Below are 22,216 nucleotides of genomic sequence, written 5' to 3' on the forward strand. Positions count from 1 at the left end.
AAATATTGAATATCTTTTCATGTACTTATTTGCCTTGAATATATCCTCTTGAAAAGAATGTGTATTCTGCTGTTGTTGGATGGAGTGTCCAACAAGGCTAATTAAATCTGCTGGTTTGATGTATTATTGTGGTATCGTAGAGTTCTATATCCTTCCTGGTTTTCTCTCTAATTGTGCTATCAGTTGCTGAGAGGGGGTATTGAAGTCTCCAACTATATTCATTGATTTGTCTATTTCTTTTTTCTATTCCATTGGTTTGTACCAGCCCTGGTTTGGGGTACATTGACAGTTAAGATTTCTGTATCTTACTGGTGGATAACTGTTTTATCTTGATGTAATATCCTTCTCTGTCTCTAGTAATTTTCATTTTTCTGAAGTGTACTTTATCTGATATTTTCACTTATATTTTTGATCTTTTGATTCAGTGTTTTATAACTTAGGCTCTTCCCTCCTTCTTTTTTAGGAATATATCATTCGGGTGCAAAGAGGAATTTCTGTAGAAAACAGCTGGCAGGTAAGCATTTTTGGTTTTTTGTCATTAGAAAAATGTTTATATGTTTAAAAAGCCTGACATGGGGCATTTAAAAACCTGGAAGAAACGAAAGATGGTAGGTATGAATCCTGTTTCTTTTAGATATAAGAATATGTATTATAATATAAAAGGCTTTTCTGTTCCCAACTGTTTGGTTTAATTTGTGTGTGATGTTCCCATAGAGACTATCTATGAATTTGTTCCCCAGTTTGACCCAGAGTAGGATACATAGATAGTAGGCAGGTTACTGGTTTTGTTTTGTTTTGTTTTGCTTTGTTTGATTACTGGTTTTGTTCTCAGGAATTCACACCTCCTCCCCAGCAGCCTCTGTGTGGGGAAGGTGAGGGGTAGGTCCCTCTGGTAGAAAGGCGACTGGCCCTCTGGCTGGGGTGCAGCTTGGGCACAGGATTTCATGGACTCCCAGTCTGCTCATGGGCAAATGCTGGAGCCACTTCCACCCTGTAGGTCTATAGTCGGTGAGGGTCACCTTACAGCCCCAGGTTCTCCTCAGGGGTGGCCTCGGAAAGACAAAATGTCCTGCTTCGATCCTGAGGTCCTTCCTGTGTCGGGTGACGTTCAGAGGGGAGCTGACTTCTGAAACAGCCATTTCTGGGCTGCCTTCAAGCTTGAACTCCTCTCTCACCCTAAGCAGTCTTGGGCCACAGTGGCCCACACTTGGTCTTTCCTTCACCTGATATTACAAACCACTTTTTGTTGGAATTGTTACACTATTTAACATCCATTGAGCATTTGCTGCTAGGCACTGGTTCAGGCACAACAATTCACTTAACCCTTAAAAACAGTTCTATACGATTGTATTACCCCATTTTACATTCAAGAGGTAAGTAACTAGTCCAAGGTCACACTCAAATCAGTGACGGAACAGGCCTGGAATTTGCATATTCCCTGTGATTAACCACTGTGCTAACTTTTGCTCCTTTGCCTTTATTAGGGATGGCCTTGTATTTAACCCTCTGGTGTATATTTGACAAGCAGGGGGACAGCATTGACCTACCAGAAAAATCAGTCTTCGATGCGGGGTTCTTATATACAGTGCTTAGAATCCTTGGGATACTTAACAAAAATGTAGACTCTTGGGCCCCACCCTGGACCTACTGCAGGAGTTTCTCTGAGGGTGGAGTCCTAATGATAAGGTAATTCATTTGAGAATCAGCAATAAAAGGTGAAGTCATACCATTCAAAAGCAAAATAATTTCCTTGCCCAGAGACTGAAGTTCGAGTGGAATTTGAGTCTGGCCTAATCAGTGGCATTGGCATAATTAAGAAAGAATGTGTAGACATGGAAGGTGGACTGTCTGCCCGGAGGGGAATCCAGGGAACCTGGGGGATGTCTGGCCTCTCTGCCTGCAGGTGCAGTCCTGTCTCTAGAATGGTGGGACCTTAACTGGGGGAAGTTTTATCCAGGGCAGAGATAAAATGGCTCCAAAGCTGTCCATTTCCTTTTACTTTGCTTTCATGTTCAGTAAAACATTTTTGGGTAAATCGCTAATTCATCTTTCCAGGTGCCTGGTTGACGGGAAAGATATTCCTTTAAATATCATCATCATTCTCTCTTACCTGTTGGCATCTTGCGTGTTTGACTGGCACTAACCAGTTTGTATGGCCCGGCCAACTCTGGGTGTTGCTAGTTCTGTTTTCTGGGCCTGTTGAGTGAAGCAAGTTAAGCACCAGGTATAAGCCCTATGACCTTAGTGCAAGTGCCTGAGCTGTAGAATGTCAATACATATTAAATAAGGAAATGAAAAGAGATGGTCTTTGCTGAGTGAAAACACCACTGTCTTGTCTTACAGATTGTTAGGAGATACAGTGACTTTGATTTGCTGAACAACAGCTTACAGGTAAATATTCGAAAACACTAATGACACACGTTCATTGCTTGGGGTGTCCTGGAAATTAGTTGGAAACGACAATATCAGGAACAAGAAATTAGCCAATTTCCCTGGCAGAGGAGATAGACTTATACTTTAAACAGATGATGTGTGGCTTTAAATATAAACTTTTGGGAACAAACATATGATTTATAATAGTCATCTTGCAAGTGAGTACCTTTGTGCAAAACTACATCCTTACCAGTCAAGGGATGCTGTGTATCATCTCCTCTGCACAGATCAGGAGTCACTGACTGGATTGCTGGGCGTGTTCACTTACAGCTGGGGCTGTCTCAGACTCTCCACTGGACTGGGCTGCAGAGTCCGTTGCAAATCGTTACTCATCAGTAACTAGAGACTCAGTCTTTTTCAATGTAACTTTTCTTTCTCTCTCTCTCTTTTTTAGAAGTTTATTTACTGTGAGAGATAAAGAGCATGAATGGGGGTGGGGTGGGGTGGGGAAGGGAGAGAGAGAGAGAATCCCAATCAGGCTCTGTGCTATCAGAGCAGAGCTGAACTTGGGGCTCGGTCCCATGAACCGCAAGATCATGACCTGAGCTGAAATCAAGAGTTGGAAGCTTAACCAGCTGAGCCACCCAGGCACCCCGTAACTTTTTTTCTCTTAAATATGTATTTCTAAATCCCTCTGATTTAAATGTCCCCAATTTGGGGGCACCTGGGTGGCTCAGTCAGTTGAGTGTCCAGCTTCAGCTCAGGTCATGATCTCACGGTTCATGGGTTTGAGCCCCGCATCGGGCCCTGTGCCGACAGCTAGCTCAGAGCCTGGAGCCTATTTTAGATCCTGTGTCCCCCGCTCTCTCTCTGACCCTTCCCTGTTCACACTGTCTCTCTCTGTGTCTCTCAAAAATAAATAAAAAACCTAAAAAAAAATTTTTTTTAATGTCCTCAATTTGGCGGCCATAATGGACAGACGAACAGCAGAGTCTTTCTGGAAATAGATGTTCTTGAAGGGTCCTTGAGGGGTTTAAGCACCATAGTAAGTAGTGGCAATAGCACCCATTCAGCAGATTGGTCTTCCAGGGCCATGGGTTACTGCGGACCACTGGGCTTGTGTCGTATCTCAGATTTGATGGGCAGCGTAAAACCTGAGGCAGAGCGTGGCTTGTGACCAGCTCAGCCAGGAGGAGGTGAAGCACTGCTCCCTTCATCGGTGAACGTGCCTTCACATATTATTCCAAGTGACCTCTGATCCTGTCCACAAAAGTCAGGCAGACTGCAGGCTGGCAGGGAGCAAAATGCTTCCTTTCCTTCAAAAGGGGTGGTCATGGATAAGACTCTCAAAAGTAGCATATGTAATATCCAAACTTAACCATTATTTACAGCCCTGCTAAAAACATGAATGCCTAACTTTCTTTCTGATAGAATTGGCCTGAGTGTCGGCAGACCCTTATGTAATCGACAGATGGTCATGCATTTGCCAAATGTTGTCTTTTTAAATTTTAATTATTGTCTGACCAATTTAAATCTCCAGATAAAAATATTGGCAGAAATCAAATTCTCCTCATTGATGGGTCTAATTGGTTTCATTTATGGATTTTTATAGCATATCCTTTCCACTTAGACAAAAGCTGGGCTGTGATGACATTGTAGATGAGGCACAAAATGCAGTTTATTCTAGCAGTGGATTTTCTCTCTCTCCGGACATTTTCATGTGACATATCCACCCTGGCATGAGCATTTGGGAGTTAACTTTGGGCCTACTCTGTGTTTTCACCACGAGGCACAAGTGAACCTTTGCCCAGTGATCTTTGTACAGTGTCATCCAGCCAGGACCTGAGTAAGTCTTATGGGAGGAAGGTTTCTGAAATTGAAATTGCTGAGGCCCAGCCCCCAAAAATGGAGGTTCGAGGAAAGGGTTCTACCTCCTTGCTTAGGGGAGTAAGGTTGAATCCCTATGACTATTCACTTACGGCCTTTTTAATATAATGGAGTTTTATTTTTGCTTCAGTATTATTTTCCCTTTTAAAATAGGCACTTTCAGTGTGCATTTTATTTCAAATGCAAATATCCACGTGTATTGATGTTGGCTTATGCTGGACAGGGTATGGCCAGATATCATTTCAGTGGGAGGTTTTTCTAGATCCAAGTAAACAAACAGAAGAAAGTACACACAGCTTTCCAGCAAGAAAACATTTCAAAACAACCTTCATAAAACAGACCAAAAAGACTCTAAAAGCCACAGAATAAAACCATGACCGTGATTTTTAGTGTCTGATTACCTTTCTGACAGATAAATGAGTTCCTGCTGAAGAAAGAGAAATATAATACACATATTTGGAGTTGTCTGACTCCAATAGGAAAAATGCCAAAATGAAAAAAAGCAGAAGGTAAAATTATACATGCAATATAATATAATTACATGAAGTGTTTAGAAAAAAGGATTGGAGAGAAGTATGCCAAGCCATTAACAATGGTGATCCCCAGGTGGCAGGATTATGGTCTATGGTTTTTTTCTGGCTCTTTATACTGTTTTGTACTTTCCAAGTTCTCTAAAAACAAGCTCATGTAAGCTTGAAAGCTATATAAACAACAACAACAACAAAAAGCTACATTTCTCCAACTTTTTATAGTGAGTGTATTTTGTGGTAACAGTGAAGAAGAATCACTTCTTTATTTTTTTAATGTTTATTTTTGAAAGCAAAAGAGAGAGAGTGCGCAATCCCACAGGGGAGAGGCAGAGAGAGAGAGAGAGAGAGAGAGAGAGAGAGGGAGGGAGAGAGAATCCCAGCAGGCTCTGCGCTGTCAGCACAGGGCCCAACATGGGGCTAAAACTCATGAACCGAGAGATCATGACTTGAGTCGAAATCAAGAGCTGGATGCTTAACCCACTGAGCCACCCAGGCGCCCCTCACTAGCTTCTTTGAAAGGCAACATCGAATTAGTAACCGTCTAGGGAAACTACACACAACAACATAAAGGAAAGGAGCAGGAGTTGAAAGGATGGGAACCGAGCCCAGATTGGGAAGGAGTCCAGACTCTGCTCCTTGTGGCAGAGAGACCTTGGGTCAGTTCCCTCTCCATCCTCACTTTTCCCCATCTGAAACAAGGGGTTGAACCAGACAACTTCTCAGGTCTGTGGTAGCATGAATGTTTTGTGACTTGAGTTTTACTTCCCACTGTTGACCATAGGAGAGGGAGAGACCCTACTGTGTTCCCCAGTGGAGGGAATGGGGGGGATTGGACAAGTTAAGGGTCTGTTGACAGCTCAGAACTCCCTAGCATACTCACTGGAATATGATTGAAGGCAGTTTTCAGACAACTGAGATCTGATAATGAAAGTGAGAAATTGACAGATTCAAAGTTTGAATGTCACTCCTCCAGACAAAAGCTAGTTTTCTTAAACTTGCTACATAGTTTGTCATGTAATTTGGAGGCTTCTACTAGCATGGGTCAGATTATGGGCTCTAGACTTCGCTTTGGTGATCATTACCCCTTCACCTTGCCACTTGGCAGGTGTTAAAGATGGAACTTTGGGGACTTCTCCACTGCCTGCCTCCCTCCCTTCCTTCCTTTATTTATTTTGAAAGAGAGAGCACAAAGCAGGGGAGAGACAGAGAGAGAGGATCCCAAGCAGGTTCCGTGCTACTAGCACAGAGCCCAACAGAGGACTCAAACCCACGAACTGTGAGATCATGACCTAAGCTGAAATAAAGAGTTGGATGTTCAACCAACTGAGCCACCCAGGTGCCCCTCCACTGGCTTTCTTGTTCTCTTCCCCATATGCAAGAAACTCAGGAATGGAATCCATAGGGCACGTTAAAGAGGAAGGCTATTGAAAATGGAATGGTGAAGTGTCATGGCTTGAAGCTATCAACATGGAGGTGTGTAGGAAATCATTACTGACTCAGTTACTCTCTGTGCTAGATTCTCTTTCCCTCCCTTTTTTATTTTTCTATTTTAGAGAGAGCATATGCAGGGGAGAGTGGCTGAGGAGGGAAAGAGAGAGAATCCTAAGGAGGCTCTTTGCCCAGCATGGAGCCAGATGCAGCGCTCAATCCCATAATTCTGGGATTATGACCTGAGCTGATATCAAGAGTCAGATGCTCAACCGACTGAGCTCCCCAGGCGCCTCTCTTTCCCTCCCTTCTAATGAGTCATTGGACTTCTAAATTTTATATTCTGTATTTGTCAAGCATTTTAGAAATCCTGGGAGAAAGCTGAAAGACAAAGTAAGTGTCTCTTGAATGCTAATCTTTTTTAAAAGGCAAGATTTTAAAGTAACACACATATTGTATACTTCTAATACTTGTAATACGTATTGTGAGATCTTAAGGCAGAGCAGGAAAAACCTCCAGTCTCTCCAGCAGCCTGGCATAGCAGGGATACTTTGATTGCAGCTGTTGGCAAAGAGCACTTTGCTTCACCTGATGATTTGGAAGGGCTGATGGGATGTTGGGGGCAGATCAGTACATTTTCATAAAGTGAAATGAAGCTTGGACAGATAGATTGGTGGGAGCTTGAAGGCCACAAAGTTCAAAACAAATACCTTACAAACTCCTCATATCCCCACCGTGAATGAACCCTTTTGGAGTTTGAATCCAATGATGTCAGATGTGACTCTTTCCATTCTGAGTCACGTGGGATTCAGCTGGATCTGCTGTTGGGCAGGCAGTGCCAGCAAAGGGGCTGATATTGGTTCCTGGTTATTGTTAAGAATCCTTGCTGTGTAAATGATCAGATTGATAAGCAAGAATGTTTCTTTTTTTAATTGAAAAAAATAGTAAATGAGAAATGTAAACATTTCATAGAATAGAAGGCATTTGTTGACCAGCCCACTCTCAGAGTTAGCTGTTCTCAAGGCCGTAGTGGAACTCCTTTTCAATAGTTTTTTGAGCATGTATAATCCATATCCCTGGCTTACACACACACACACACACACGCACGCACGCACTCACACACTATTGAGATTATATTCTGCAAATTAATAAAAGTTTTTAAAAGAGAAAGTTATGTTTTTAGTAGTACTTTTGATTGCTCCATATTACTCAATGCTCTGGAACAAAAATAATAACAACAGTAATAATAAGGTGGTTTACTTGGATGTGTACCAGCTGAGTGATGTGCTTTCTTCTAAGTATGCTTTAATAAAGAAACTGCTATTAGGTAAAGCCGAGTTGTATGAATGAAGAAAATGACCTGAAATTTATGTGTCTTATCTGGCAGTTAATTATGTCATGATAGAAAATTCATTCTAAGTATGATCTGAAACATTTTCATAATTATGTTGGAGAAATAGGCAATTTAGGATTGTCAGCCAACCTTGTCATCTTGTCCAATATCAAGTTCAAGGTCTTCACTGTTGTTTAAAAAAAGAGAGTGGAGCAGGCTAAGTTAGGTTTGCCCACATGTGTGGTTTACACTGCATCCTTGTCTGAATTCAAGACACTCTTCTCTAGACTTTCCCCTCAATCAATATGCATGTCACTTGGGTTGCTCTAATCTACACACAAGTGTAGAATACCACTGCTGTTTGAAAGTGATTTTGATCATTAAATTAAGAAACCAACCTGAAATGCTTTGGTTTTTAGGTTTAAAAAATAGACTTAATAGGGTACCTGGGTGGCTCAGTTGGCTAAGTGTCTGACTTCAGCTCAGGTCATGATCTCATGGTTCATGAGTTCGAGCTCTGCATCAGGCTTTGTGCTAACAGCTCAGAGTCCTGGGCCTGCTTCGGATTCTGTGTCTCCCTCCCTCTCTCTCTTTCTTTCTCTGTCTCTCTCTGCCCCTCCCCACTTGCATGTTCTGTCTCTCAAAAATAAACATTAAAACGTAAAATAAAAAATAGACTTATAAAGTTTTAAGTGACCTGGAAATGATAGATTTAGCACCTGTATTTAATTTTCCTTCCTTCCGAAACCACTCTGAAACAACAGTAAGTTGATCTTATACACACATACACACACTCCCTCAAGGACAAACAGAATAGCAGAGGATAAAACTGCAGCAAAACATTTGAAGCTGAAAATCCAGAAGATGAGAGCTAATTAAGTAGATCTGGGAAGGCAGAATTCTGAGCTGGGCGGAGGGTGGATAACCTCATTGTCTCTCAGTTTTACACCACAGACCCTCCAAAAGGTTAGCACAAAGTGCTGCCTCCAGTTTGGGGCAAGGTCAGGCTGGAATCAGGAGTTGAGAGTATGTTTAGGAAACAGATCCCCAGATCCCCTTCCCCATCTAGCAGCTTACACCTGCTCTTCTCCCTCCATCAGAAGATTGGAAGTTTATTATCTGGAAAGAGTAGACCATTAGACAGTTGAAAATAATTACACTGCCTCTCATCCCCAACGTTGCCCCCTTCCAAGAACCTTCTTCCTTTCAGCTCCCAGAACATTGCTGGTCAGACCTAGACCCCCCTCAGGCAGGTCATTGGAAGATTTGGGAGGAGGGGCTCTACCCAGCCTAAGAAGGTGGGTGTGACCAACATAAGACAAAAGAGCTAAAGCTACTGAGATCACAGGTTCTCCTAATGAAACAGCTGAGGTCATGAGCTAATAAAGCCCACAGCAGGTAAGCCCCAACCACTCCCTGAGCCCTGCTAGTCAGCTTTTGTTGCTGTGCTCTTCAGTATGAACAGGCAGCCCAGGACCACCAGATTCTTAATGAATGCTTTTAACAAAAAGATAACAATGGAAACAAATGGAAGAACAACAAAAAAAGCCTTTCAGAAGCAGAATGAATATATACAGGAAGAGGAACATTACAGCCACTTCAGGAAAAAATTATCTTTATAATCTTAGAGAGATAAGAAATTGCATTATATTTAGGATGCTATTTAAAAAAGAGTACATAAGGGGTGCCTGGGTGGCTCAGTTGGCTGAGTGTCCGACTTTGGCTCAGGTCATGATCTCACAGTTTGTGGGTTCAAACCCCACTTCGGGTTCTGTGCTGATGGCTCGGAGCCTGGAACCTGCTTCTGATTCTGTGTTTGTGTCTCTCTCTGCCCGCCTCTTGCTCATGATCTGTCTTTCTCTCTCTCAAAAAAAAATGTTAAAAAATTTTTTAATTAAAAAATAGAAAGAGTACTTTAAAAAGATAATAGAAATGAGAACTCTTTAGAAGAGCTGAAAGATAAAGTAAATATCTCAGAAAATTTGTTCAGTAGGAAAAAAAAGTTTAACAAAGGTGGAAAATAGGAGAGAAAAGATAAGAATAGAGGACCAGTCCAGAATGTCTGACACTGTTCCAGAAAAAGAAAGCAAAGGGCTTGGAGGGGAAGAAATAATGACCTCATACAAGAAGATACCAAAGAATGTAAGGATAATTAGTTTCCAGATAGAAAGGGCTGTGTACTCAGCACAGAGGCTGGAAACAGACCTGCAGAGAGGCACATGCCTGTCACAAACTCAAAGAGAAAAGCCTCAAAGCTTCCAGCAAAACAGAACAAAGCAAAAATGGAAGCAAAAATCTACTGCTAACAGCAGGCCTGGACTCTAGAAGACAATGAAGTCGTTCTTACAAATCCTGAAGAACAGATATTTCCAACTTTGGATTCCACATCAAGGTTCTCTATCAATCCATCATGACGGTAGAATAAAGACAGTTATACATGCAACTTTTCCAAAAAAATTGACCTCTGCAGCTTTGTTTTTAGGAAGCTGACGAAGGGTATCTCCACCAAAAATCAGCGATTCTCTACAAAAAAAGAAGGTGTGGATATAGGAATGGGGTTCACAGGAGAAAGGCAAAAGCATCCCTACCATGATGTCCCAGGATGCCAGCTCTGTAGCAGGTGTGGGGGCCACCAGTCCTGCCTGGAGCAGGACTCCTCAAGAAGATGAATTGATGCATTTTTGTATCTGAGTATGTTGGAAAGATGCTTAGGTGGAGAGTTTGGAGTTAAATAGAAAACTAAAACCAACCAACCAACAAACAGAAAAGACCAGTTGATAAAAAGGAATAGTAAGCTTGACTCTGGCTCAGAGGTGAATATCATTTAACCTAACGTTAGCAGGAATATTGCACTAAGTAAAAATTAGAACTATATTGGAGGGATTCGGAATAGGTTGCACGTGGGTTGAGATCAGGATTGTGAAAGAGAACTTAATCCATAATTGGAAATTAAGAGATAATGCCTAAAAATGAAAATCAGTTCCTAGTGAACGTTCCCCTGTGCCAAAAAGATGGGCTGAGAGAATCGGACGTGGCTCTGTTCGGAGTGGGGAATGGCCGGGTCACCCGGCTGCAGAGCTGTTTGTGGGAGGAAGGGGGCTGCTCCTAATAAAAAAGACTATTTGACTCTTGAAATTACGTTCATGTATAAGTTTGGCAAAAAGAAAAACACATTTAAAAAAAAATTAAAGTTGCTGTGCTTCATGTAGCATCTTATCAATTCTCGGTTGCAGTTTTTCACATTTTTATCATACCACTGAAATTAGGGCACCTCTTAATGAAATATGGCAGCTCAGGATTCTGATATTGCATCTTCTTTGGGGATGACATGAATATAATACTTTTTCTCTTTTAATTGAAGATTGCAGGCCTAAGTCTACCTCTTCCTCCCAAAAAATTGATTGGCAACATGGATCGTGAATTCATAGCTGAGAGACAGAAAGGTCTTCAGAACTATCTCAACGTTATCACCACAAATCATATCCTGTCTAATTGTGAGCTGGTTAAGAAGTTTTTAGATCCAAACAACTATTCCGCCAACTACACTGGTAAGCAAAGGGGGCTCTGAGCTACGGCTGCATGACTAAAGAGGCACGGCTCTTTTCTGGAGAAGACACATGGGAGAAGCTCTCCTTCCAATCGGGGACATGTGAACATTTGTTATAGGGCGTATTCCTTTACTAATACTTGCCTGATTGTAATTTACTGTAAGAGTATAAGAAGAAAATAATTAGTTCTAAAATGTTTGCAATATCAGCACAGAAGAATATGAAAGAGAAGTTATTGTGTGTGTGTGTGTGTGTGTGTGTGTGTGTGTGTGTGTACTTAGAGTCTTGTCTTTATCTTCCCTGACAGAACAGAAAGTAAGTAATCCACAGTACCCTATACTGTAATCTTAATTTGATTTTTAATTTGGCTCCTTTTTTGTACTTACAGCATATAGCATGTCTGGTTTTTCTTGGAATTACTTTATTTTTTTTTTTAAGTTTATTTATTTTATTTTGAGAGAGAGTGTGCCCAAGTAAGGGAGGGTCAGAGAGAAGGAGACAGAGGATCCCGAGCAGGTTTCACGTGGTCAGCACAGAGCCCGATGCAGCGCTCGAGCCCATGAACCATGAGATCATGACCTGAGCTGAAGTCAGTTGCTTAACGCACTGAGCCACCTAGTCAGGCACCCTATCTGGGAATTACTTTAAACTGAGTGGTTCAGAAGGATCCTCTCTGTGTCTTCCCAGTTGCTCCCAGAGACCCACTCAGTGCCAAGCCTAAGGAGCTCTTCCAAAGTTTCCCTGGGTGTACCAGGAGACTGAGGTGGAAAGGGTGCCAGTTACACACAAGTTAGTTAACGTCAATAACCTAAGCCTGTCGTCAGCAGGAGTGATTAAATATTCAGTGTACCCTGGTGTGGCCTTGAAGAGACCATGAAAACTGTTGTAGAACCGAGCCAGAAACTAGAATTTGGCTGAGCTGTCAAAGCTGACCCATGCTTAGAGTCTCAAAGGAACTCCGGATATTTTTAATAAGCTGATTTCCTTGCTAAGAGAATAGATTGTTCACACATTACATTTCAGACCCTCAAGACACTGCTTTGGAAGTAATTAGAAGGAGGGACTTTTATTCCTGTTTCAGAGAGAGGGAAATAGAGGGCTGCCTGTCAGGTACCAAACTGGTCTGCATAATAGACTCAACCGAGGGAGCTTTAAAAAAAATCCCAATGCCTAAGCTGCACTCATGCCAATTAAGTCAAAATCTGTATGGATGGGGGGCTCCTAGTTTGGAAAGCTTCCCAAGAGATTCCAATATGTAGGTGGGTTTGAAAACCACAGCCCTTAGGCCCTGCTACTCACAGTGTGGTCCTCTGACCCACAACATTGACATCACTGGGAGCTTGTCAGAAATGCTGAATTCAGGCCTCATGCCAAACCTACGTATCAGGATCTGATTTTAACAAGGTCCCTAGGTTATTTGCATGTACATTAAAGTCTGAGAAGCCTCTGAGGTACCTCCTTTCTTCCAATGGAAGTACCCGCAAAGGTAAGAAAAATGCCTTTCTAGAATGCAACCAAGTGACAGAAAGTTGAGTTCAAACCACATTTACTTTAAGTTACAAAACTGAACATTAAGTTATTATAAGGCTTTTATTTTCCCCTGAGTTGTTTTGGGTTCATACAGGAGAAAAGACCTCACAGGATGGGGCTCTCAGAACAGCTCAGATTCTTCCAGAGTGGCATCCCTCATGGCTCTCAGTCACCATGCTTCACCTTGATCGTTCCCCAGATTGTCAGACCGTGAGCCGTCTGGATTGGCCTCTATCACATCAGCCTTAACCTAGCCCTGTTCATTGGTTCATCTCCTTGGTTCCTGGGTGTGGCTGCTACTGTGCTCCTGAGGGCAAGCGTCAAGGTGCAGTGCGTACATGCTGATGCCCTTCGTTCCACAGACCCTCACTGTCTGCGCCGCCTGCGCCGGGTGCCAGGTGGTGGCCCAGCTGTCGGGGACGCAGGTGCAAGGAAAATGCACTCCCCGTGAGCAGGGAACTTGTGCTGGGAGTGCGCTGAATTACCTGGGTCACAGCTAGAAAAGATTTGGAGCAGGCATATCAAGACTAAGCCTTCCATTTCATAGATGAGAGATCACCCGAGAGGAAAGGCCTTACCTCGGGTTGCACATTTGTATGAGCGTACAAGTGTAAGACGTCTGAGCGTTTTCCAGTTAAAATGCCGCTTTTCCCCTGGAAGTTGATCTGATCACTGTATTTCCTCCAGCTGTGCCACTCACATGCTCCTATTGTTCTTGATCTTTCCACTCTCTCCCTGCGCAGCAGATAGTCAGGAGTCCCAAGCAAATGTGGGCAGAAGCGTAACAAGGCTGCTGGAGACCCCACCAGAACCCAAGTGCTCAGGAAGGCGCTGCTATTCGGAGGGCACAGTCCTACAGTGAAACAGTAGGGGATGGCCGCTGTTTTCAGTGCATGCTGATTTATTGCCCCTTTTGAGTGAAGCCACCAGAACTTGTCTGGCCTCTAGGCTGACTCATGAACAGCCTCAGGAAAGGGAAGCCCAGGCAGCCTCCTCAGTCCCTGGAAAGCCAGGTGGACTGGTCCAGGCTTCCTGAACCTCGAAGCGTGGCCTGTGGTTCCCGAGGGCACATGCGTACCTCCACCGCGTGGCACCACTCAAAGCAGGGCCACTTCCCCATTTCATCTGGGTAATGTCCCTACCTCTTCTCCGTTTCCAAATGGCCTGTGGTCACCACCCCGCTCCACTTCAGAATGTGAATGCTGCACTCATGTGGCCAAAGTCACCAAGGCCACTCTTTCTATCTTTTGCTCTGAGGTTGAAGATGTCTTTTTGGAAGGGGGACTGTGATGCCACCCCAGTGTCCAGGTGATGGGTAACTAGGAGCTTCAGGGCTCCAGCAGCTGCCCCCTCTCCCTGAGTCTCCAGCCTGGGATTGCTGACCTTTTCTTTCTTTTCTTGGTGTTCTCCAGATGACCAGGGAAATACAGATCCTTGGTGCTCTGTGAGGGAGTTATGAGGTGTCCATTTGTATTTTGTTTCAGTTTTTTTTTTTAAGTTTGTTTATTTTTCACAGAGAAAGTGTGAGGCAGTGAGAGGCAGAGAGTGAGGGAAAGAAAGAATCCCAAGCATGATCCACCCTGTCTTGCAGAGCCTGATTCAGGGCTTGAACCCATGAATTGTGACCTGAGCCAAAATTGCACACTTAACCATCTGAGCCACCCAGGTGCCCCCTGTTGCAAATTTTTACGTAAATTCCAAAGGTGTCCATTTGTGTTGTTACCAAGTCTAATTGAGGGCCAGCCATCATACAGGGAAAACAGGAGTCTCTCAGGCACGAGGCACTTGTATTGGAAAACACACACACATGCCGCACCCCACACAAACCTCACCTTATTCATCTTACTAACAAGATGCTTCTGTCATTTCAAAACCTCAGTCTGGGTGGCTTAGTCGGTTAAGCATCTGACTTCAGCTCAGGTCATGATCTCACGGTTTGTGAGTTCGAGTCGCATATCGGGCGCCTGGAACCTGCTCTGAATTCTGTGTCTCCCTCTCTCTCTGCCCCTTCCCTGCTCATGCTTTCTTTCTCTCAAAAATAAACATTAAAAAAATTTTTTTTTAAAGCCTCAGTGCACTGAAGCCGTCTTCCCACTTCAGACGTCAGACCCCCTCAGAATAGGGGATTTTTAATGTCCATGCAGAAGTCACTTGTACCAGAGACGAGGAGCTTCAGTCCTGGTGACAGCTTTGTCATCTGCAGCATTTGTCCTCTGTGAGCCTCAGGTCCTGATCTGTAAAACCAGAGGAAGGGAAAGGAGAGTGGACAGGCCCTCTTCTACCCAGGAGCCCTGTGAGTAGGTCAGTTAGTCATGGGCTCAAGTGGGGGTGTGGACTGTGTTCACAACAAGAGCAGGATGGGAGGTTGTAGGCCGCAGTCCGCTGTGCAGACCCCCGCAGCACCCCCTGCTGAAGTAGATCTGGGATCTGGAGCCCAGCTGCCCGGCTGCAGGAGGCTGTAATCATCGTGGGGCTGGGGTCTAGGAGCTCAAGGTCTGCACAGAGTGGGGGCACTGGTACATTCGGAGCCAAGAAGTCAGAGCTCTGGGGGAAGCACAGGATGGACCGAAAGACATTGCTTTGCATTTCCTGCCTGGGGCTGGTTTATCAGCATTTCCTGAGCATGCATGTGTCAGTCAGTGTTCAAAATAAGAGAGCAGATGCCTTTCCTTTCATGGATTTCATGGTCTAGTGGGAGAGAGCGTCCACATCCGTCAAACACATATTGAACCTTTAGTTCTTGCTTCATCAACTATTTATTGAGTGCCAACTCTGTGTCAGATGCTACAAATACAGCATTGAGGAAAACATAGTCCCCTAACCCCGCCCCAAGCACTTCGGCAGGGAGATTGACAGGTGAAGGCTGTGGCAGAGTAGACCTCGAGCAGCACCTTGACGGTGGGGGTAGAGGCGCAGATGATCCAGATCTGAAGGAGGAGGAAGGCTTCTAGAAAAGTTGATAACCTACGAGGAGATCTAAGGATAATTAGAAGTTCACCAGGCCAGAGGCAAGGGCTATTGCTCCAGGAGAGAAAAAAAATACTTCCATGTGGCTGTGGGCTTTTGCCCAGATTAAGATATAGCCTTCCAGCCAGAGTTCACGGTCCAGTTTAAGAGAGTAGCCATACCTCAGGACAGTCATGGGTGAATCCCATAGGAGAAGGACACATGTGGCTCTGGGAATGGACAGAGGATGGAGGGCCCGGGGAGACCTGGCTAGGGGAGCAGCAGGTTTGGGCTGACCTTTGAAGGACAGGAATGGAAAATGCAGAGGGGTGGGGTCAGGCCTGTCTTCAGGGGGTCAAGGCAGGCAAATCTAGGGACCAGTTGTCATGGAGGGGTGAGGATAGAAAGATAAGTTAAAGCCAGAGGTGAGTTAACAGTAGATTTAGAAGTTTGGCCTTGATTTAGTTAGGAAATGGTGTGCCAGTAAATGCTTCTAAGCAGAGGAGTTGATGCTTAGGATTCAAGTGTGTTGCCTGAATCTGGGGAGGAAGTGGATTCATATTGGAAGTGTAGTAGTCATGTGATTTGCTTCATAGTAAGTCATAGTTCCAGGGAAAGAAAATGTCCTTTCTACAATTTCCTGATTCTCTAAGGTAAAAAAAAATCTGTTTCCCAGTCCTCAATTTATCAGTAACAAATCCAGCACATTCTGTTTGCTGACAGCTGTTTTCCCCATTCCTAGAACAACATGTGGTACGTAGTAGCATACGATAAATGTTGAATAAGGATTTTGTAGGAAATTATGAGGGACTGTTGGTTGTGAATGGACAGTTTTTTTACAGTCTCTTAGAGTGACATTGTACTGCATTCAGAAAATTATTTTTCATGACCCTTCTCAAAGTTGATAATGATTTTCACTGAAAACAATATCTTTTTAAGTTATATTGAAGTTATTTTTATGATTGTTTACATTTAAGTTGTTTTAGAAATGTTTAGGACATTTTTTGTCATTAATAGAGGATGTACAGAGGCCCCAGTGTTGATTATGAAAATTTCATTTGCTTCTGCCAAACCCAATCCCTCCGTCGCTTTGGGGGAGTTGGAACAAGTCTAGGTGGATTCAGTTTTGTATTTGGTCATCTCGTGTGTTCTTCTGTGTGGATAGCATCAACACTTTATATATCAAGTCAGTAAACCAATAGTCGATTGTTTTCTTCCCTGAATCTCTTAACTCATAATGTGCTGGAAAATATATCAAAATGACATTGTTTGCCAAGCGCTTGGCATGGTAATTCCAACTAGGTCATTCTGACATATGGAGAGCATTTTTGCCGAATCTCTCATTCCTCCCCAGTCTGCCTGGAATGTCATTCATGCTATGCAGAGGTGAAATTCCACAGTGAATTTACAGGATTGCTGTTTGCTTTCAGGAATCTCGAGCAACCTCATTTTCTCATTGCATTGAGGGAGAACAGCAAATTACAGATGTTGCTTTTTGCAGGAAATGTAGAAAGGCACAGTTATTCTGATAATTTCTTAATACATGAACTTTAAAGAACTTCCTCTTTTCATTGTCTTCTTAAAAGCGGGAAACATTCTTAAGATAAATAACACAAAAGGAAGGATGAATTATTTTTCCAGTAAACGGGGTAAGGTGGGTAACTTCCCACAACAGAACTGTGTTGTTGCTGTACATGGATGTTTTTCTAAAACACTGGCTTTTATTTCCAATATATATTTAAGGCTAATCGCTTCTTTGTTGGTGAAAGCTATAATTCCCTGAGGAATGAAGACAGGATAAACATCACTTGGAGCAACATAAAGACTGTTCTGAGCTGACCTCAGAACACATTTTGAATTTTGTGCTTGGGTTGTGGCCTGGTGCACATCATGAATTCCTGGCTTATGCCGACTAGTTCACATAGTTTAGATCATTCAATTTAAAAAATATATATGTATTTTTTACATCATTAATAATTACTCTTTTTAATAAACTTTTCACTTTGAAATAATTTAGACTTACAGGGCATAAAGAGTTTCCACCAAATTTCCCCTAATGTTAGCATCTTACATGATCATGGCACATTTTCTCAAAACTAAGAAATCAACATTGGCGCGTTACTATTAGCTACAGATTCTATTCATATTTCACTAGTTTTTCCACTAATGTCCTTCTTCTGTTCCAGGATCCAATCTAGAATCGTACATTGCAGTTATATCTGTGGGGTTTTTTTTTATTAAGTTTTTTAAGAAGGTTATAGACCATAAGGACTTCATTTGTGAGACTAAGATCTGAAGCATATGGTACTTTCCTGATAGGTTTGCCTGATGAGTTTCTACTGTCTTTGCAGAGATTGCCCTACAGCAAGTCTCCATGTTCTTCCGATCAGAACCAAAGTGGGAGGTGGTGGAACCCTTGAAAGACATAGGTGAGAAACTGGCGCGCGTCTAGTCTGTTAAAACAGGTCACAGAACTGGACTCTTGTCACACTTTCCTTTCTGTATCCCAAGAAAGCGCTTAAATGCAGGTGATTTCTTTTTCTTTTTGCCTTCCTACTGCTTGGAGGCGCTGCCCAGAACTTTTATACTTCATGAGTCTTGGGTAATGCGCCTCTGAAGGTTTGGAGGGTAGTACTGTGTACTTTTAGGGCCCTCATTCATTTATTGTCTGCCTCTCACTACACCTTAACTGAAGTTCTGTTTTCCTGTTCCCATGAATAGAGAAGTTCCTTTGCAGTTGTTCTTGGTGGGTTTTTTTGTGGGATTTTTGGCTTTTTGTTTTGTTTTGTTTTTCTTAAGAACAGTCTTTCCTGTGTCAACATTACTAAGTGGTCATTTTACTGCTGCCTGTGTTACTATGGATAATATTACCAAACTTAATTTTTATTATTAATTCTTTAGTTGATGATATTTCTGTTGGTGTAAAAATTATATGCTATAAATACATCTCTGCTTTTATGGCAGGTTGGAGGATAAGGAAGAAATATTTCTTGATGAAGATTAAAAATCAGCCAAAGGAACGGCTAGTGTTAAGCTGGGTAAGCTGGTTTTTTGCGTTAGTCTCATTTCAGGGACTTTGGCTTGGTTTATGAAAGCAGATATTGGACAAGAGAATTAAGAGATTGTACTGGGCTTCTGAATGATGTGTACAGCCTCTTCAGTCCCACAACAAAGGAGAGTCATTTTGAGTCATTTTGTTTATTCGTTTGGTTATATGGATGTGATATTATCTGATCAACTAGTAAACAACTGGAAAGAAACAGGAACAGCTTAAGATATTTCTGGAACGTCTTTAGGATTGGCCATTTTGCAGTGTGTTTTAAGGAAGATATACTTGGCATTATTTTGTGTTATCTCTCACTTTGGGAGTTCCAGTGATTTGGTTAATGGAATTTGATAAGAGTGTAGTTAAACCCCGGTACTTATATGTTTATATTCTACCTCTCCAGGAAAGTCATGAGGCAGCAAGACTCAGCGTGGTTTTTATCTTTGGTTTACAGTCATATATTTGGGCAAATGAAAAAAAGGGAAAGATTGACAAGGAATTTTTCTTTTGATTACTAAGACAACACTCTAATATTTCCCCCCATGTTTTCAGGCTGACCTTGGTCCCGACAAGTATCTGTCAGATAAAGATTTTCAGTGTCTAATAAAACTCCTGCCTTCCTGTTTGGTGAGTACAAGCTCTTCTATTATTCTAGAAGCTGATGACAGATTCACAGTGTTTTCTTGTAGGGGACTATGGACAGACAAGTTGGAAATACTCTGTAGGCTCAACGGAATGGAGAGGTAGAGTGGATTTTAGTTCAGAGTGAAATTGTTCCGAGCTATTCCCATAATTCAGAGGCCATTTAATTGGCATTCATGACATCTACACAGCCCATGAAACAGATAATTTAAATGCTTATGTGTGTTTTAAACAAATGTCAGAGTAGGAAGCATCCACTTTTTTCTTGGATGAGGATGTTTATATCAATGGAATTGAAAGACCTGTTTCTAGCCTGAGAAAACAGAACTAATACAGATTTCGGTAGACTGGGGAGGCACAAGAGCTCTTTGGCTGTCTGTGTCATTATTCTCACAAGCCAGCTAGTTTGCCTTCAGGAGTGCCTGGCATCATTTATGCTAATAGACAATTCTGATCCAAGGCCTTTAGTGGAAAGAATGACATCAATATATTTCAGAATATATGCAGAAAGTCTTCAGGAAAAGACTAATGTGGCCAAAAAATTGAGTTAGTATCGATGTTCTTTATCTGTGATCTGCATGAAGATGTAGGACCCTAGAATGAGTCATTCATGAGCACAATTATGCTGGCCTGTCCAGTTGGGTTGGCAAGTTCGTTTTTGAAGATAGAGCATCTTGTCAAACTAGCAAAACCCAGCTTTCAGGGAAGTGTGCTGTGTAGCCAAGAAAAATGCTGTGGCCTTTGAGTGTGATTGGTTGTGTGACACAGGCTCTCAGCATTCAATTCCAAATTTCTTTTTTTTTTAAATTTTGGTTTTCAATGTTTATTTATTTTTTTGAGAGAGCGCGAGCAAGCCAGCATGCGTGCAGGACTGCAAACAGGAGAGGGACAGAGGGAGAGATGCAGACACAGAATCCAAAGCAGGTTTCAGGCTCTGTGCTGACAGCTCAGAGCCTGACGCAGGGTTTGAACCCATGAACTGTAAGATCATAACTTGAGCCAAAGTCAGATGCTTAACCGACAGCCACCCAGGTGCCCCTCCAAATTTCTTTGAATGGTTGTAGTTTTTAAAAAGAAGGTAGTAGGGGCACCTGGGTGGCTCAGTCGGTTAAGCCTCCGGCTTCCGCTCAGGTCAGATCTCACGTCCGTGGGTTCGAGAGCCCCGCGTCGGGCTCTGTGCTGACAGCTAGCTCAGAGCCTGGAGCCTGCTTCCAGTTCTGTGTCTCCTTCTCTCTCTGCCCCTCCCCCTCTCATGCTTTATCTCCCTCTGTATCAAAAATAAATAAAACATTTAAAAATAAATAAATAAATAAAAAGAAGGTAGTACCAATAAGTGGTAGATGTTAAAATTATAGAAAATCTGAAAATATGAAAAAGCAAAAATAAGAAAATAAAACTCAACTTGTAATCCCAGCCAACCAGAAATTTGAACCAAAAAGTGTAGTTGTTGCTTTTCTAGAGTTTTATATGGTTATTTTTGAAAAATTATATCCATATTATCTTAAAACCTGATCTTTTGGCTAATAGTATATCATGCACATCTTTTATGTTGAATAAATATAGTATAACACCATTATTACTGGCTCCATAGAATTATCATTGGCTTTACCTCAATTTATTCAGCTAATCTTCTACTAGATATTTGGACCACTTCCAGTTTTTTGTTTTTATTAAAAAAACAAAAGCCACAATGAAGAGTTCAGGCTAAACATTTGTACCCATCCTTAATTATTTTCATAAGATAAATAAGAATTAATAGGAGCGATATTTTGAGACTGTATAAATATCCTGTTCTTATCAAACCCACTAGTTTTAGCCTCATTGAGATTTTCCAACTCCATCATTCTTCTTATGTTTATCAGTTGGCATTCTACGGTAAGGAAGAGCTTCCTATTCTCCCCTTTTCGTCTATTTATATCAGTATGGATGCAAGGATTTTTATTTCATTCATTGGGTTCCTTTTTGGCATGATGAAAATGTTCTAAAATTAGATTGTGTGGTAGTTTGTACAGTTCTGAAAATACTGAAAACCATTGAATTATACACTGTAAATAGAATTTTAATGGTAGATGAGTTATATTTCAATAAAGCTGTTACAGTGTCAACAGCAACCTTTTGATATGATGATCAGGAGAAACTTCATGATCAATTACTGTATTTTCCTGGACACACCCTTCCATCCCCAACCCACTCAACCCCTGCCTCTCAAATCCTTAAACAGCTCAGCTCCCATGGGTTTAAATTTTCATGGTATTCCTTTGAGCTGATGGATATTGTAATATCTGTGTGAAGCCAGTTGGTTCATGTAACCAGAATTCTAGGTCATATAAGGACTTTCCTTTCAGTTGTTAAATAATTTGTCTCACTCTTCACCCCACTTGGTTGGCGTCAATGTCCCCATCTTAGGAAGACCCTGTGAATTGTCCTGTTGCACACTCCAGTAGAAGGATCAGAAGATTCTTGCTGGCTGCTTTGGACAAGGGCTTACGATGCCAAAGGATGCTGCTTTTGCTTGTTTTCTGGCTTTTACATTCCCTGGCGTGGCACCAAATAGTAGTGTGAAATGTTAGGCAAAGCTGTGAATGAAGTCACATTCACCCCGGTCCTCACATGGCTGTTCTAGGATTTGGCTTTGTTCTTTATGAGTTGACAGAGGCAGAACATTAAAACCCCTGTCCCCAAAACTCAGATTTTCCCTTTCTTCCACACTTTGTTCTGAGAATGTGCAGGTACCTTCACGTGTAGAGCTCACTGTGCTGGTTAGCCACCTCCCTTTATGTTCCTTCTCTCATCTGAAGAACCAGGTGCTGGGATGCCCAGGTGGCTCAGTTGGTTAAGTGTCCAACTCTTGCTTCCAGCTTGGGGTCAGATCAAGCTGCATCAGGCTCCACGCTGACAGCAGAGAGCCTGCTTGGGATTTTCACTCTCCTTCTCTCTCTGCCCCTCTCCAAAT

General features: G+C 42.4%; 1 protein-coding gene across 5 annotated transcripts in view; it reads left to right on the forward strand.

Moving 5' to 3' along the window:
* The first annotated feature begins 468 nt into the window (after positions 1–468).
* PXK (PX domain containing serine/threonine kinase like) overlaps positions 469–22,216 on the forward strand; it is a 50,215-nt gene continuing 28,467 nt past the window's right edge. For 4 of the 5 annotated variants that reach the window (XM_029918761.1, XM_029918762.1, XM_029918763.1 and 1 more), the window contains exons 1-6: positions 469–514; positions 2,344–2,391; positions 10,913–11,099; positions 17,927–18,004; positions 18,540–18,613; positions 19,174–19,248. In XM_029918761.1, coding sequence (XP_029774621.1) covers positions 10,961–11,099; positions 17,927–18,004; positions 18,540–18,613; positions 19,174–19,248 — 366 coding nt within the window. In that variant the 5' untranslated portion in view covers positions 469–514; positions 2,344–2,391; positions 10,913–10,960. Of the gene's footprint in view, positions 515–2,343; positions 2,392–10,912; positions 11,100–17,926; positions 18,005–18,539; positions 18,614–19,173; positions 19,249–22,216 lie in introns of those variants that run through there. The other variant, XM_029918760.1, reaches the window with a different exon arrangement.

This window comes from Suricata suricatta, chromosome 12, assembly GCF_006229205.1.
Source record: "Suricata suricatta isolate VVHF042 chromosome 12, meerkat_22Aug2017_6uvM2_HiC, whole genome shotgun sequence".
NCBI classification, from domain to species: Eukaryota; Metazoa; Chordata; class Mammalia; order Carnivora; family Herpestidae; genus Suricata; species Suricata suricatta.